The sequence below is a fragment of the Pleurodeles waltl genome, chromosome 4_1, assembly GCF_031143425.1.
Source record: "Pleurodeles waltl isolate 20211129_DDA chromosome 4_1, aPleWal1.hap1.20221129, whole genome shotgun sequence".
Taxonomy (NCBI): Eukaryota; Metazoa; Chordata; class Amphibia; order Caudata; family Salamandridae; genus Pleurodeles; species Pleurodeles waltl.
The window spans coordinates 850,549,172-850,565,914 of NC_090442.1; the positions used below are offsets into that span (position 1 = coordinate 850,549,172).

At 51.4% G+C, this 16,743-nt stretch overlaps 1 protein-coding gene across 1 annotated transcript in view; it reads left to right on the forward strand.

Moving 5' to 3' along the window:
- LOC138287203 (solute carrier family 23 member 1-like) overlaps nucleotides 1-16,743 on the forward strand; it is a 665,436-nt gene that overhangs the window by 174,229 nt on the left and 474,464 nt on the right. The window contains exon 2 of the mRNA XM_069227562.1: nucleotides 3,001-3,171. Within this exon, the coding sequence (XP_069083663.1) occupies nucleotides 3,001-3,171 (171 nt within the window). The remainder of the gene's footprint in view (nucleotides 1-3,000; nucleotides 3,172-16,743) is intronic.

The window sequence follows — 16,743 nt, forward strand, 5'->3', positions numbered from 1 at the left end:
GGTTGCCCCAGTACCTTCTCCATCTACTAGTCAGACCACAACAGATGCGTAGGCCCAGGTGAGGTGGAATGACCTAGGTGGTCTATACCCCCAGATTCCTACCAAGCGGACATTGTTGCAGGGATGCATTCTGTCTCCAACAGAATGCAGTGTTTATGAATGAAGTGTTGGAAGCAATAAATAACTGCCAGCATGATGCCACTAGGATTGCTGGTACATATGTCTCTGTTCTGCTCTTTGTGGCTGATACCCTTTTACTCTGTCATACCCCAGTGGAAACACAGCAACTGCTCAACAACTTTGTGGAATTTAGTAAATGTGGAGGACTAGAGATAAATGCAGATAAATCAAAATTTATGACTATAAACATGCATCGCTTTTCAGAAACAAGCTGCTTGTGGATGGATCAACCATAGACCGAGTGAAGAGCTTTGATTACCTGGGAGTCAGGGTTACAGAGAGACTCACGTGGGATTTACAGTTACAAAAAAGCAAATCCCTCTTATCTCATAGGTCAGCAAGATTGTCAGGAAACACAAAACCATGGCTAACAGAGCAGGTTCCCAAGCCGTTGAAGTATACAGATCGGTGGCTTTGGGTGGAGCACTATATGGAGTGGAAATCAGGGGCTCAGGGGATACCTCAAGACTTAATGTCACAGAAAATACATTTGTAAATTCACTGTTAAGTGTTCCTGTTAGCACTTTAAGGTGAGAATCTAAAAAGGATAAATCATATTGTCTGCCTTATAATTTTGAACTACTGAGTTAGGATCTGGACAGCCCAGGCGCTGGCACCCTGTAAAGGAGCTTATTTATCTCGATGAGCCTTGCATTACACCCTGGTTGAGAGCTGTGAAGTCTTTTTGCAACAACCTAACTTAGTTGGCCAGAAGGAACAACCCAGTAAGGTGGATAAAAAGCTCGGCAAACTAGAGGAAGGGAATATATCGGGAATATGTCCTCCAGAAGACATGGCAAGAAACAAGATCGGAAAGGTTGGTGGACACATTTTTGAATCACAAATGTTCCCCGCAGTTCAAACTTTTCCTCTGTAGAATTTCCCCGGCTGAGGCCAAGTCTTTGTACATCCGGTTTCGGATTGGGCCACTTACACTCAGGTCATTCACCTTGAAGTGGAAACTAGATGATGCAGGACTGGAGGAGCGTCCATTTGTGTTCTAATATGCCAGAAACCGAAGTACACTTTTTATTGAAATGTCAAAAGTACATAAACCCAAGATCAAGGTGGATTCTCCGGCTTTGCCATAACTTAGGTGTTGAACAATGTGCGGTAGGTTTATGTTTTCTAAAAACTGACACATCTTAATTAACTTTGTTCGTTCTCTCAATATATTTAAAGTGAGCCTGGTCCCTTTGAGTAGGTGCACTGAAGACTGGGGGCTGAGATGAAACAGTCGATTAGACAATCTACTTTTGAGCCTTCTCGCCTCCAGGAAGTTCAATAATGCAGTGGGAGTACAATGAACATCAGAGGAATTTAAGCCGTATTGGGCCTCATGTGATTTATGGCAGAAAAACTCGGGAACAAAAGTATAAACGTTTTCCTCCTTCTTAGAGATACACACTTACCACAAAAAGTAAGAGGTGGAATGTTTGAATTAAAATCAGCAACTGGTAATCACTCTTGGATGCATTGTATTTCATCATGTTTTATGCTCATCTGTACCAGGACAAACAAGAACGCAGCATATACTATCAGCCTTCACTCTGCCACAATAAAGACAGTCCATGTAAAACTACACAAATTTGTCCCCTCTAAATGGGAATACTACCATAAACAGTCCAGTTTCATCTTGATTTGCAAAAGAGTGATCTTTGTTTGGATTGCCATGGTGGGCAAAAGCAATAGATTCTAGTGCGGTTCATTGTAATTAGCAGTGCCTGAGATTAGTTTAAGCATTGATCCAAGTAAATGATCCATGCCTGAAATAGACTTGTTTCGGAAATTGTTTAAACTTAAAAGGAAAACCAATGTCAAAGGTTTCATGTAAAAACTTGCTAACCATAAAAATAAAACTTATTGGATTTAGAACATGCAGATTTGGAGGACGGAAAACAGGTATAAATCTATTTTTATGTTAAATATCGGTGACTGCCAAATGGTAAATCTGCTAATCAGAAATTGCATATATGTACATTTAAAGGTTTTGTGAATAAGGCAGACAGATGGAAGCTGTAACCATGACAGGGCATAACTTTATGTCAGTGTAATAATATCTGAGTTTAACCTGTTTTGGGATATTGTACTATGTATGTACAGACTATATGAAAAGCTGCACTGTGCATTGGGTTTTAAACAGTTTTAGGTAGTTCTATATATCGAACCCAAAAAAACCTTTGTCTGACTCCCACATTTAGGACAGATTTACTATCAATTTGTGCTGAGTTTTCATCACAAAATAACTCAAGCTACAGCAAAATGTACATTTTGATTGTACTTTTCAGTGCAACACGTGGAAAATGTTCTGAAAGTAATGCAAATCAGCATTTTGAGTGTCTTTGCATTCCTTTGCATTACTTTGACGGAGTTCAACTAATATTATTGTAATCTGCTGTAATCCTGTATTCAGTTTGTTGTAAAGCACAATTCCAAAGTAGGAAAAGTTTAACCTTTTTTTGTCTAGACATAGTACTTTCTACTGGAAGGGAATCTTCTCAGTACAAAACCTGTGCTAGACACCATTTCACTATGGTGCAAAGCTGTGTGTGTAACGGTAGGCAGTCTGATTGTGTGCCTGCACTATGAAGAGAGCAGGACAAGGCCATATGTTATTAGATATGATGCTGTCCAACCCTCTGCCTCTCACTTGTGTTGCGTGACAGATTTGTAAATATGGGCCTTAGTGTAAGCATCCAGAACACAGACCCAGAGAAATCTTAGCTAGACAAAAGGTAATGTAGTAAGTATTGAACTGTAAGCTGAATTGCATGAATTATCCAAGAAACAAACTATCACATTTCCCCTTTGTTTTATTAGCAGAACAATAACATGTTTGAAAAACAGAACCCATGTAAATCAAACAAGTACTACATATCACCAGCAATTGAAAGCACAGAGGAAAAGACAGACTCAAGACCTGGCATAGAGCTCATTTACTCCATCAATGATACACCACCGTGGTACCTCTGCATTCTACTGGGATTTCAGGTTGGTTTTCGCATGTTTACATTAACACATTTTCAGCTTCTCTGCTACATTTATGTTTTGTGAATTGTAATATTTTCTTGACAACCAATTTTAAGAATCAAGATTTAGGCCCTGATGTAGACTCTGGCTGTTCGTCATGTGGTGGAGGTCATCTTCACTGACAAACCGGACAGTCTGTGGCCCACCAAACTAAGGGACAGATTTAAGAAAAGTGGTGCTACACTCAGTGCAGTACCACTTTCCTTGTGCCCCTTACCGCCACACTACTCCCACCATGTGTGCGCTGTATTTAAAATACTGAGCACCATGGCACAGGGTAGGGGGCAATAGCATCCAAATTGTTTTACGCTATTGATGTACTGTTCAGTGTTAGCGCCAAAATGTTTGCACTAACCCTGTACAATACATAGGGGCCCTTTGTAACCAATGGTGTGCCCCCTTTTAACGCCTGCTCTGAGCAGGCATGGATTGGTGAAAAGTAGTAGTGATTACTTTGACTAGAAACAAAAGAAGCTTAAGGAGAAGTTGATGAATGCCCAGACGAAGCAATTTGAGAGAGGATGCCAGAATCAAATCAGATAAAATATGAAATTTATTCTGCGTGGATTGACTGTGATGAATCAAATTCAAGGTGTGAAAATGGGAAATGGAGGAATTGAGATGCAAGATGGTAGAAGAGGATTGATGAACAATGATGACGTGAATGTGAATGTTGAAATGATAAAGAACACTGCTTATCACCTCTGTGAGAAGGCAAACCGAAGGAGGGAGTTTCATCAGAATCCTAAAAGAATTTAGAGCAAATGCAGAGAAATGTGATGGTCCTGAATATGTCAAATTCTGAGAAGAGTATGCAGAGTCATAAATCATTCTGAACGACAAAGTCTTCAGCTCCAGTGATGCAGCGCAATATGAAAAAACAAGATGCCATATAGTAAAGGATACCAGAAGACATTTTGAGTGATGAGTCAGCAGGGAGCAGTTCACAATGAGGGATCCTGAGAGGGAGGAGAATTGCATGCTTGGAGTAGTCCTTGAGGTAGACTAAAGTGGTCCATATGTTGATAGAGATGTCCATGCCAATCCTGTTTCATTTTTAATTAATACAGGGTCTAACCATTCTGCAGTTCGTTATGTGGAAATCCCAAACCTACCCCTCTAGGGAAAAGTCCAAATTGTAGGGATTAGAAATAAACAAATTGTTAATCAGGTTTCAGCAGATGTCCCAGTTAAAATTGGTCAGATGAAGAAGAAAAATCAGTTTATTTTGTGTGACTCAATTCCTGAGAACCAGTTAGGATGTAGCTTGCTTTGCAAAACGAGTTGTGTGATTTACTGCACACGAGAAAAGGATGTGATTGCGACACAAGATGAAGATTCAATGTTTAAACTAAGCTCATGAAATTCTAGAGTTTAGTTGTGTCCAACTTTAACAAAAAATGACCTACTTGCCTCAGACATACTGTCAAAGATGAGGTATAGGATTTTTCTGGAAAATATATTGGATTGATTAAAAGATAAAAGCCAATTAAAATAAAACTGAAGCCAGATGCAATATTCTCTAGATCTAGATAATGCAAACTCTCTAAAGAAGCAGAAGAAGAATGAAGCCAGTGTTTGAAGAAATGTTTGAGCAGAAATTGGTAGTCCTTGTAATTCTCCTGTGATGGGAACTAAAAAAAAGAAGGACAAATGGCATGTTTCCGAGGATCTGTGCAAGATTAATAAAATTGCTGTTCCATGTTACCCGAAGGTTCCAAATCCAGCAATGTTTTTTTTTCAAAGTCCCTCAAATGCAGAATGACATAGTCATCGACGTACACCAAGCATTCATCTCAATTCCTCTTCAGGAGAAGAGCCAGTTCTTATTTGCATTCCAATTTTTAATTAAAGTTCTTGCTTGGCTTAGAATCCCACAAGGATCTTGCAAATAAGTCATATTGGAAAGATGAGGAAGTTTATTCACAATACAGGCACACTAGAAACAATTTCTGTTACATTAGTTTTGTTTTTGCTACGCAAAGCCTGTGGGGAGAGAAGATTCACAGGGGGACAGGATGTGAGGGGGAATGAGCAGGAGTGAAATGACAATGCAGCATCAGAACAGCATCCATGTTAACTAATATGGTGTTTTGTGAAAATGTAGCACAACTAAATCATGTTAATAAACACACTTATGTAAATCTTGTTATACCTTTTTCAACTTAAATATTATTAATTCAGCATTTCCGTATTGAATCTATCATAAATGTAATTTATACTCAATATTATTGTCGCCCAAAATTATGAACTTATATAACTCTAAGAAATCCATCATATGACGCATTATGGAACAGATTAGAGATATTTATAGGATGCCCCAAAGCCAGTGGGTAAACCCTTGTGTCAGAGGCATTGATTTTTGCACACAAGCAAACTTTCATGTTAAATGTTTGTGCAAAACAAAAATTCATGTGAGCAGCCTAAGGACATGGCAGCTGCTCAGGATTCATATCTGCCGTTAGTGCATCTGCTACTTCATTAGATGCAGTTAAGTGACAGAGCTCCCCACCAGACAGGTAGGATTCTCTAAATATGGTGGGTGCTTTACCACCATGAGAGGAAAGGTAGGACCTCCACTGAAATTGGGGGCTAACAGGCCACCCATCAATGTCTAATTGATTCCCTAGGTTTTATCCTGGGAGTATATTGTTTTTCAAAACAGAAAAAAACATAGTATATCGAACCAGAAGGGTTTGTCCCTAATTTTCAAGATGATTTTGGTTTCTTCCTTGACAATCAAATCCCAGGGTTGTGGTATTAGAGGATAGTCTTGTGTTAGGCCAATAGTTAATAAGTGTTGATGTTACATACCCCTAGCAGTCATACTGTTATGTAGGCTGTTGACCTCTATTAGGAGATTCAGCATGGGATGGACACAATACACAGCTGTGTGGTATTATTGAGTACTGAGAGAAAGTGTGTCAGATGTAGCATTAGGGGTGTAAAAGTTGTGTGTAAGTATGACTTCACATCAATAGGAGCGCAAAAACATGTGAAGAACAAAAATACCTTTAGGTGCAAAACATGAACAGGAGCGTAGGGACTCAGTTTAGTGCACAAGGACATTTAGGAGAAACACAAATCACATTTTAGTACACAAACTGAGTTGCAAAAGCAGCCTTGGTGCTTTGTCAGCAGCAAGAGTTGGAATCAAATTCAGATGCCAAATATGTTAATATAAAGAGAAAATGTTGTAGTAAGATGTGCCATTAAGGGTATGTGAATGAGAATTATATATTATGTTGACAGCATAATAATGGCCAAAATCACTATTGGTGCTACATCAGCTTGTGAATACCTTTCAGGAGCACAAATCAAAAATATATGCACATTTTTAGGAGAAAAATAAAATTTTACAAAGGAAGTAATAGTTGTGGCATCACATTTGGTTCAAAGTTACATATAAGTGCAATGGCATTTTAAGGTGCCAAATCTCCATAACTTCAAGGTTTACAAGAGTGTGAAAAATGTGTGCATGCAAATTCACTTTTAGTGCAAAATCTCATCTTCTGGACATCTTTTGTGGCACTAACCAAAGAGAAATTCACATCATTAATATAAGTGATAACTAACAACAGAGCAAGGATACAACCTTGGACCACCCCCCCTCCCGGCCAATGGGAAAGGCTCTGACAGTTCTCCCAATGGGCCAAACTTTGGCGGCTAAATTTTCAAGCAGACAGGAAGTTCACCATTGCTTTCTCTACACCCAGTTCTAACAGCAGCAAACAGAGCTTTGTGCAAGTACGCAGTCAAAAGCTGTTGAAATCGGCCAGGTACAGTTGACTGCATCTGGTGATGGTAAATTTGCCAATGATCAAATGCAAATTCAGTAACTATTGCACTGTACCCAACCCTGGGCAAAACCCTTATTGACAGGAGCTCAGAATCTTGTGTTGAGTCTTCCATAGTTGTAAGTGGGAGAAAACTGCTCTGCTCAAGATCTTAACTGAACTGTCAATTAGAGATATAGGCCCTCATTCTGACCCTGGCGGTCGGTGATAAAGCGGCGGCCAAGCCGCCAACAGGCCGGCGGTCTAAAATATGCAATTCTGACCCTGGCGGGAACCGCCAACACAGCCCGCCAACTTAACACTCCGCCCGCCACAGCGGTACAAACAAACAGCGCGGCGGTTCCCGCCAACAGCCAGGCGGCAGACAATGTACCGCCCACCCTATTACGACCCACCAATCTGCCACCTTTTCCGGGGCGGGAGCACCGCCGATAAGAACACGGCGGAAACAGACTACGAACGGGAAAACGCTCACCTCTACGCACTCCACGCGAGATTCCGGCAGTATGGAACCAGAGTTGCAGGTCATCCCCGCACTCCTATTCCTGCTCATATACCAGGAGCACGCCCGGCGGCGCGGAAGACATCGGTGAGTACTGCACCTACGACACAGGGGAGGGAAAAGATTACCCCCACCCACCCACACCCACTACAACACACACATCAATGCATTCCCACAGATCACTGTCACAACCCACAAACCACCCCCCTCCGAAATAATGCAAAGACCAAAAGAAGAGATCATAAACGGGCAGATATATTGAAATATGTACACCAGTAATCCCAATAAATAAATAAACTATGTACAAAATATATACAGCTACTAAATGTAGTCCAACCACTGTCCGTGGATCACAGGGGTCCTGTGCAAAGGGGCAAGGCCCAGTCCCACGACAAGAACTCCACGGAGAGAACACTGCAGGGGCATCAGAAAGAAAATAGGACAGGCACCTCAGGGGGAAGGGAAGGGGGGGCACCTCAGCCACTTGAGTACACGACGCCAGATCCACGAGGGGACTCCATGACCACTGGCCCATCCTGGGGAGAGCAAAGCCACAGTCCAAACAGTCCATACAGTGGGTGGCCTGCCCACTGGGCCATCCTGGGGAGAGCAAAGCCACAGTCCATACAGTCCATACAGTGGGTGGCCTGCCCACTGGGCCATCCTGGGGAGAGCAAAGCCACAGTCCAAACAGTCCATACAGTGGGTGGCCTGCCCACTGGGCCATCCTGGGGAGAGCAAAGCCACAGTCCATACAGTCCATACAGTGGGTGGCCTGCCCACTGGGCCATCCTGGGGAGAGCAAAGCCACAGTCCATACAGTCCATACAGTGGGTGGCCTGCCCACTGGGCCATCCTGGGGAGAGCAAAGCCACAGTCCAAACAGTCCATACAGTGGGTGGCCTGCCCACTGGGCCATCCTGGGGAGAGCAAAGCCACAGTCCATACAGTCCATACAGTGGGTGGCCTGCCCACTGGGCCATCCTGGGGAGAGCAAAGCCACAGTCCATACAGTCCATACAGTGGGTGGCCTGCCCACTGGGCCATCCTGGGGAGAGCAAAGCCACAGTCCATACAGTCCATACAGTGGGTGGCCTGCCCACTGGGCCATCCTGGGGAGAGCAAAGCCACAGTCCATACAGTCCATACAGTGGGTGGCCTGCCCACTGGGCCATCCTGGGGAGAGCAAAGCCACAGTCCAAACAGTCCATAACAGACCCCACTGCCACTGGAGGAGGCAAGTTGGCCAGAGGACATCCTGCAGCCCTGCCCGAGATAGATCCTGCCCTGCCACGTCTGCCAAAGGGCCAGCGGTTCTTGCCTTGAAGGGCCCAGTTCAGCGGTTCTTGAGACGGCGGGGCCCAGTTCAGCGCTCCTTGCCTTGAAGGGCCCAGTTCAGCGGTTCTTGAGACGGCGGGGCCCAGCGGAGCGGTGCTTGAGACGGCGGGGCCCAGTTCAGCGGTCCTTGCCCTGAAGGGCCCAGTTAAGCGGTTCTTGAGACGGCGGGGCCCAGCGGAGCAGTGCGTGAGACGGCGGGGCCCAGCGGAGCGGTTCTTGAGACGGCGGGGCCCAGCGGAGCGGTGCTTGAGACGGCGGGGCCCAGTTCAGCGGTCCTTGCCCTGAAGGGCCCAGTTAAGCGGTTCTTGAGACGGCGGGGCCCAGCGGAGCGGTGCGTGAGACGGCGGGGCCCAGCGGAGCGGTTCTTGAGACGGCGGGGCCCAGCGGAGCGGTGCTTGAGACGGCGGGGCCCAGTTCAGCGGTCCTTGCCCTGAAGGGCCCAGTTAAGCGGTTCTTGAGACGGCGGGGCCCAGCGGAGCGGTGCGTGAGACGGCGGGGCCCAGCGGAGCGGTTCTTGAGACGGCGGGGCCCAGCGGAGCGGTGCTTGAGACGGCGGGCCCAGTTCAGCGGTTCTTGAGACGGCGGGGCCCAGTTCAGCGGTCCTTGCCCTGAAGGGCCCAGTTCAGCGGTTCTTGAGACGGCGGGGCCCAGTTCAGCGCTCCTTGCCTTGAAGGGCCCAGTTCAGCGGTTCTTGAGACGGCGGGGCCCAGTTCAGCGGTCCTTGCCTTGAAGGGCCCAGTTCAGCGGTTCTTGAGACGGCGGGCCCAGTTCAGCGCTCCTTGCCTTGAAGGGCCCAGTTCAGCGGTTCTTGAGACGGCGGACGGTCTATGGCCACCTGCTAATTGCCTGGTGCTGCCCTCCTGGGCAGCGGGGATGGTGCTCCTTCACTGCCCACCTGGGCTGTGGGTGGTGGGGCCCTCCTGGCCAGCTGGGCTGGGTCCTCCCTGGGCAGCGGCTATGGGGGTGGTGGGCTCTCCCGGGGCAGCTGTGCCGGTTCCTCCCGGGGCAGCGGCTATGGGGGTTGTGGGCTCCTCCTGGGCAGCAGGCCTGCTGCCTGACCTCTCCGACTTGCTGCCCTTGCCCTCCTTAGTCGTGGGCCTGTGGCCCTTTCCTCCCTTTGGAGCTGTGGCTGGTGACTGTCTCTGGGTGGTGTCCGGGGGGGATGTAGAAGGCGGGCTCCTGCGGCGCCCCTTCCGCCTTCTGCTCCTCTTCCCAGGGGGTGGGCTGGCTGTCCCCTTGCTGCTGGGCGAAGATCCAGACATGCGGGCTGGCGGGCTCCAATACCCCTGCACCCTTGTCAAGGGGGCTGCAGGGCTGGTGGTGGCTGAGGTGCTCTTCTTACCCCGACGAGAAGGAGGGGGGGGCTCAGGGTCAGGAAAGAAGTTAGTAGTGGCGAGGAAGAGCATCTTGGGACAATGGAGAGTGGTAGGTACAGTGGGAATGGGAGTGGAGGGAGAGGATGTGGTTGTAGGTGAGTCACGTTTGCTGTCTTTGGGTGCAGGTGCAGGAGGGATAGGCTGTCGTGAGGTGGATGGCTGTTGGGTGGGTGGGTGGCTGCGTTTGTGTGGTGTGGAAGAGGGGGTGACAGACACAGTGGGAGAGGACACAGGGGACGTGTAAATGGCAGTGGGGGTGGTGACTGCACGTGTGCGGACTGGAGTGGAGGGTGTGCTGGTGATGGAAACACTGGCTGATGGTCAGGTGAATGGAGGTGTGAGTGTAGACGTCACAGGGAGGGAGGAGGGAGACGAGGAGGTGGGGGTCACAGAGGTGGTAGTGACTGTTGGCATGTCTGCATCGGAATGTTGCGTGTGTGAATGTCTGCGTGATCTGTGGTGCTTATGTTTGGATGAGCTTCTCTTGGGTGTTGAGGTGTGTGCAGGCTGGTCTGATGGTGTGGGTGGGACAGGCAGAGGAACAGGAGACTGGGAGGAGGGAGTTAGTAGAGGCAGGCAGGAGACAGGGACAATGGCTGCTGTCAGTGCTGAGGCCAGAGCCTGGAACGATCGCTGATGGGCAGCCTGACCCGAATGAATGCCCTCCAGCTACGCATTGCTGCGATGAACCTCCCTCTCCACCCCCTGGATGGCATTCAAAAGGGTAGTCTGCCCAACAATGAGCGTTCGGAGGAGGTCAATGACCTCCTCACTGAGGGCAGCGGGGGTAACAGGGGCAGGGCCTGAGGTGCCTGGGGCGAAGGAGATGCCCGGCTTCCTGGCAGAGCGGGCACGGGGCGAACGCTGAGGGGCTGCTGGGAGGGCGGAGATGGTGCGCTGGGTGGCGGCTGTACCTGTAATGGCGGGGGGCACGGATGGTGCCACCCCCGCAAGGGAGCCCCCTTCCGAGGACGTGTCCGTGTCGCTGCAGGCTCCAGTCGTCCCCGTCGTGGAGCTCCCCTCGCCCTCCGTCTCACTGGTCCAGTCTGACTCTGTGGCATGGCCCTCCTGGGCCATGTGAGATGCAGCTCCCTCCTGCCCCGATGCCACTTCTCCTCCGCCTGATGATGCTGATGCACCCAAGCACAGAAAGACAAACAAAAAGGGGGGGGGAGAGAGAAATAAAGGGATATTGAGTACATGGATCTCCGGTACAGTTAGCGGACATGACAGACACAGATGCCCCCTGCACTAAGTTGCGCACTTGGGGTCCACTACGCATTCCGTGGAACATGCCCTACACGCCTAGAGTTGACAACTGCACCCATGGATGACACGGCCCAAGAATGGCTGTACTGACAAACTACTGAGGGTGGTGGCTGGGGACACAGGGGCTTACGGGGGTGCCCAGCCTACAGATATCGCCCTGGCCTAGGGGGACCCCCAGCCCTCCTCCCCCAACCAGACACCTCCACTGCGCGACAACAGAGTAGATAATGCTTGTACTCACCCCCTTGTGTCTGCTGTGCTGCCCTCACGCGCCCATCCAATTCAGGGTAGGCCACCGCCAGGATCCGGAACATCAGGGGGCTCAGTTGACGGCAGGCACCCCGCCTACGTTGGGAGGCCATCCCCAGCAGAGACTCGGCGGTCTTCTTGGTCCCGCGGCGGATGTCCTCCCACCTCTTGCGGCAGTGGGTGCCCCGTCGATGGTGGACCCCCAGGGTCCGGACTTCCTTGGCGATGGCACGCCAAATCCCGATCTTCTCATGGGCGCGGACCTATGTGACACGTACAGGGAGGGAGAAATACCACGTTCAAGTTTGTCAGCATTTTCCTTTCCAGTGGCCCAACGCCCCCCATCCCCGCCAGGCCCCCCGCCATGCCCCCCGCCAGGCCCAACGCCCCCCATCCCCGCCAGGCCCCCCGCCATGCCCCCCGGCAGGCCCAACATGCCCCCCATCCCCGCCAGGCCCCCCGCCAGGACCCCCGCCAGGCCCAACATGCCCCCCATCCCCGCCAGGCCCCCCGCCAGGACCCCCGCCAGGCCCAACGCCCCCCATCCCCGCCAGGCCCCCCGCCATGCCCCCTGGCAGGCCCAACATGCCCCCCATCCCCGCCAGGCCCCCCGCCAGGACCCCCGCCAGGCCCAACATGCCCCCCATCCCCGCCAGGCCCCCCGCCAGGACCCCCGCCAGGCCCAACGCCCCCCATCCCCGCCAGGCCCCCCGCCATGCCCCCCGGCAGGCCCAACATGCCCCCCATCCCCGCCAGGCCCCCCGCCATGCCCCCCGCCAGGCCCAACATGCCCCCCATCCCCGCCAGGCCCCCCGCCAGGACCCCCGCCAGGCCCAACATGCCCCCCATCCCCGCCAGGCCCCCCGCCATGCCCCCCGCCAGGCCCAACATGCCCCCCATCCCCGCCAGGCCCCCCGCCAGGCCCAACATGCCCCCCATCCCCGCCAGGCCCCCAAGCCAGCCAGTGGCCCCAAATCCATATTGAATTAAACTCACTTGTTGGTCTGGAGGACCGTAGAGTAGCGCATACTGGGGGAGGACCCCATCCACAAGTTTCTCCAACTCCTCTCCAGTGAAGGCAGGGGCCCTTTCCCCAGGCGCAGCAGCCATTGTCCCTTCCAGACCGAGGTCACAGCAACACTTGCAGTATAGGTCCTCTCCTGTGAAAGTTCAAGTCGCAAGTGGATAAGTAGATAGAAAATGGCGGTGACGTCCGCGGCGGTGCGTACCGCGGCGGTGCGTCCCGCCACCGCCGGCGCCCTTCGCCATTGGCTCCTGAAACCCATAGGCTTCAATGTTAACCAATGCGGCTTTGCGCCGCGGTCTTCGCCCGCCGCCCGCCGCGGTGTGCCACGCCAGCGCATTGACCTCACATCCCATTGTCACACTTCACAGGTCAGGCAGCCGCCATTTCCAGGGCCCACATGGCTCAATTTCAACTGCGTCACACAGGCCTAGGCCTTGCATAGCCACTCAGACACGCCATTCACTGCATAGAGAATCGTATACTGTGCTAGCTGTGAGTACGTACCTGTGGGTTGCTTGACTGTGTGCTCCATGTTGTCCTTCCTAGGCACCGTCCGCTGGGTTGGGCGAGGAGACGGATGAATCCTCCCGTGTACCGACCGCTGGTGGACCTGTCGACAATGGAAGAATGCCACATTATCCTGACCTACCGTCTTAACCGTGCCACTATCCATGAACTGTGTGCCCAGCTGGAGCCCGACCTGATGTCCCCCATCCGCCAACCCACAGGGATTCCCCCTCTGGTGCAGGTCATGTCAGTACTCCATTTCTTGGCAAGTGGGTCATTTCAGACAACCGTGGGAATTGCTTCTGGGATGTCTCAGCCCATGTTTTCGAAGGTGTTATCCAGAGTGTTGTCTGCCCTGATGAAATCCGTGAGGAGCTACATCATTTTCCCTGAGGTGGGCGAATTGGCTACAGTGAAGGGTGATTTCTACGCCCTTGGACATATTCCCAACGTAATTGGTGCCATTGATGGGACCCATGTGGCTTTGGTTCCCCCAAGAGACAGGGAGCAGGTGTACAGGAACAGAAAAAATTACCATTCAATGAACATCCAGGTGGTGTGTTTGGCTGACCAGTACATCTCGCATGTAAATGCCAAATTCCCAGGGTCAGTGCATGACGCCTACATCCTCAGGAATAGCAGCATCCCTTACGTGATGGAACAGCTACAGAGACACCGTGTATGGCTAGTGGGGGACTCTGGGTACCCCAACCTGTCGTGGCTACTGACCCCAGTAAGGAATCCCCGGACCAGGGCAGAGGAACGGTACAATGAGGCCCATGGGCGTACTAGGAGGGTGATCGAACGCACCTTTGGCCTCCTAAAGGCCAGGTTTCGGTGCCTGCATATGACAGGTGGATCCCTAATGTACTCACCTAAGAAGGTGTGTCACATCATCGTGGCCTGCTGCATGCTTCACAACCTGGCTTTGCGCCGACAGGTGCCTTTCCTGCAGGAGGATGGTCGAGACGGTGGTGTTGTGGCAGCGGTGGAACCTGAGGAGAGTGACGAGGAGGAAGACGACGGGGCTGAAACAGACAACAGGGACAGAATCATTGAACAGTACTTCCAATAGGACACAGGTAACATTTCAAAGATAATTTAGTAAATGTTAACTACTCTCCAGCATCTCTGCTGCCTGTCTATTTGCCCCAGTGTATGATGACTGAGTTTTGGCTTTTCCCTCCCTATTTCAGATCTGGGATCCCCACTACGAGTCCTGTGCTTCGTTTCCCCATGGACTACAGCTTTGTGGCAGCTGTTTGTTGACTTCAGCATGTACAAGGACATATTTGCACTGTCATGTCAATTACAATCTATTGAAATCACAGCCAGACTCCAGATATTTTGGTGCAAAATAGGTGTTTATTTAAGTGCTCAAAATGGGATGGGTGGTTTCAAGTGGGTGGGGGCTATGGTGAAGGAATGTCCATGGCAGAGTCCAGAGTAACAGTCACACAGGTGCATTGTCCAGAGGCCTGTGGAGAGATGGAGCATGGGCAGTTCAAGGATGGACAGGGTGACAATGTGGGACAGTGGGATGACATCAGGTGGTATCCATTGCTGGCGGGGGTCTTGACATCCTACTCTGTCTTCTTGCGAGATCTCAGGGCCCTCTTGCGGGGTGGTTCTTCTCCTGCAGGAGGTGGGGGTCTGGTGGGCTGCTGCTGTGCGGGGGCCTCCTGTCCACTAGCGCCGGCGGAGGTGGTTGGCTGTTCTTGGTCCAGGCTAGTGGCAGGGGCCCTTGGGTGTTGTTCAGTGTCCGCCCTGTTGTTGACGAGGTCCTGCAGCAGCCCTACCATGGTAACCAGGGTGGTGTTGATGGCTCTGATGTCCTCCCTGTACCCCCGATAGTGTTCCTCCTGCAGTACCTGGATCTCCTGGAACCGGGCCAGTACCGTCGCCATCGTCTCCTGGGAGCGGTTGTATGCTCCCATGATGGTGGTGAGGACCTCGTGGAGAGTGGGTTCCCTGGGCCTCTCCTCCCCCCCCTGTCGCACAGCTGCCCTCCGAGTTCCCCTGTTTCCCTGGGCCTCTGCCCCCTGGCCGGTGTGCCCACTACCACTGCCCCCAGGTCCCTGTTGTTGTTGGGGTGGTGGGTTATCCTGGGTGCCCTGTAGTGGTAGACACACCGCAGATTGACGCGCCCTGGAGACAGAGGCATGGGCCCGCTGGGTGGGAGCTGTGCTGGTGTTCCCAGAGGGGTTTGGGTCTGTAGTGGCCTGGGCCTGTGTGAGGGGAACCGACTGTCCAGAGGTCCCCGATGGTCCGGGCTGGTCATCGGTGTCCAGGTCGACAGAGCTGCTGTCATCGCTGACGGCCTCTTGGGTGGGGGGTGTGGAGAATTCTGGCCCCTCCGCCGCAGTGTGTTGACGGTCGGGTCCTGCAGGGGTATAGAGGTATGGTTATAGTTTCAATGTGTGGCATATGGGTGTATCTGTGGGTTCTCGTGTCCCCAAGTGCTGGCATTCGTGTGTGGGGGCTTTGGTGAGGGTGGCTTGTGGGGGGGATGTGTATATGCATTGGGCATGCTTTGGTGATGGGTGTCCATGTTTAGTGGACGCATGCAGGCCTAGGTTTTGGGATGTGTGGGTTGTGATGGTGAGACATTGGCGGGGAATAGGTGTGCTGGGGGTGGGGGTGAGGATGGTGGTGGGGGTGAGGATGGTGGTGGGGGTGAGGATGGTGGTGGGGGTGAGGATGGTGGTGGGGGTGAGGGTGGGGGTGAGGATGGGGGTGGGGGTGAGGGTGGGGTTCGAGGATGGGGGTGAGGGTTGGGGTCTGATTTGGCATGCAGGTGGGGGGGAAGCAGTATTGAAGCTTCAACTTACCAGTATCCATTCCTCCGCCGACTCCTGCGAGGCCGTCAGGATGCAGGATGTTCAAGACTTCCTCCTCCCATGATGTGAATTGTGGGGGTTGAGGTGGGGGTCCTCCGCCAGTCTTCTGCACGGCGATGTTGTGCCTGGATACCATGGAACGCACCTTCCCCCGTAGGTCGTTCCATCGCTTCCTGATGTCTTCCCGATTTCTGGGGTGCTGTCCCACTGCGTTCACCCTGTCGACAATCCTCTGCCATAGCTCCGTCCTCCGGGCAATGCTGGTGTATTATATCTGTGTGCCGAACAGCTGGGGCTCTACCCGAACGATTTCCTCCACCATGACCCTGAGTTCTTCGTCTGTGAAGCAGGGTTGTCTTTGGGGTGCCATGGGGTGGTGTGTATGATGTGTGGGGTGGAGTATGTGTATTTAAGTGAGTTGAGTGTGGTGGTGTGTGTTGTTTTGTGTGTGGATAGTGTGTGGGTGATGGTGTTGAGTGGCTGTGGCTGTTATTTTTTGGATGCTGGTGTCTCGCTCTTGCCTTCTTTACGAATTTTTTAGCGTAGGGGTTTGTGGGTGATGTGGGTGTGTGTTTTATATTGTATTGTGTGTGTGGGAGTGGTGTGTGTATGTGTATCAGGTGTGTGG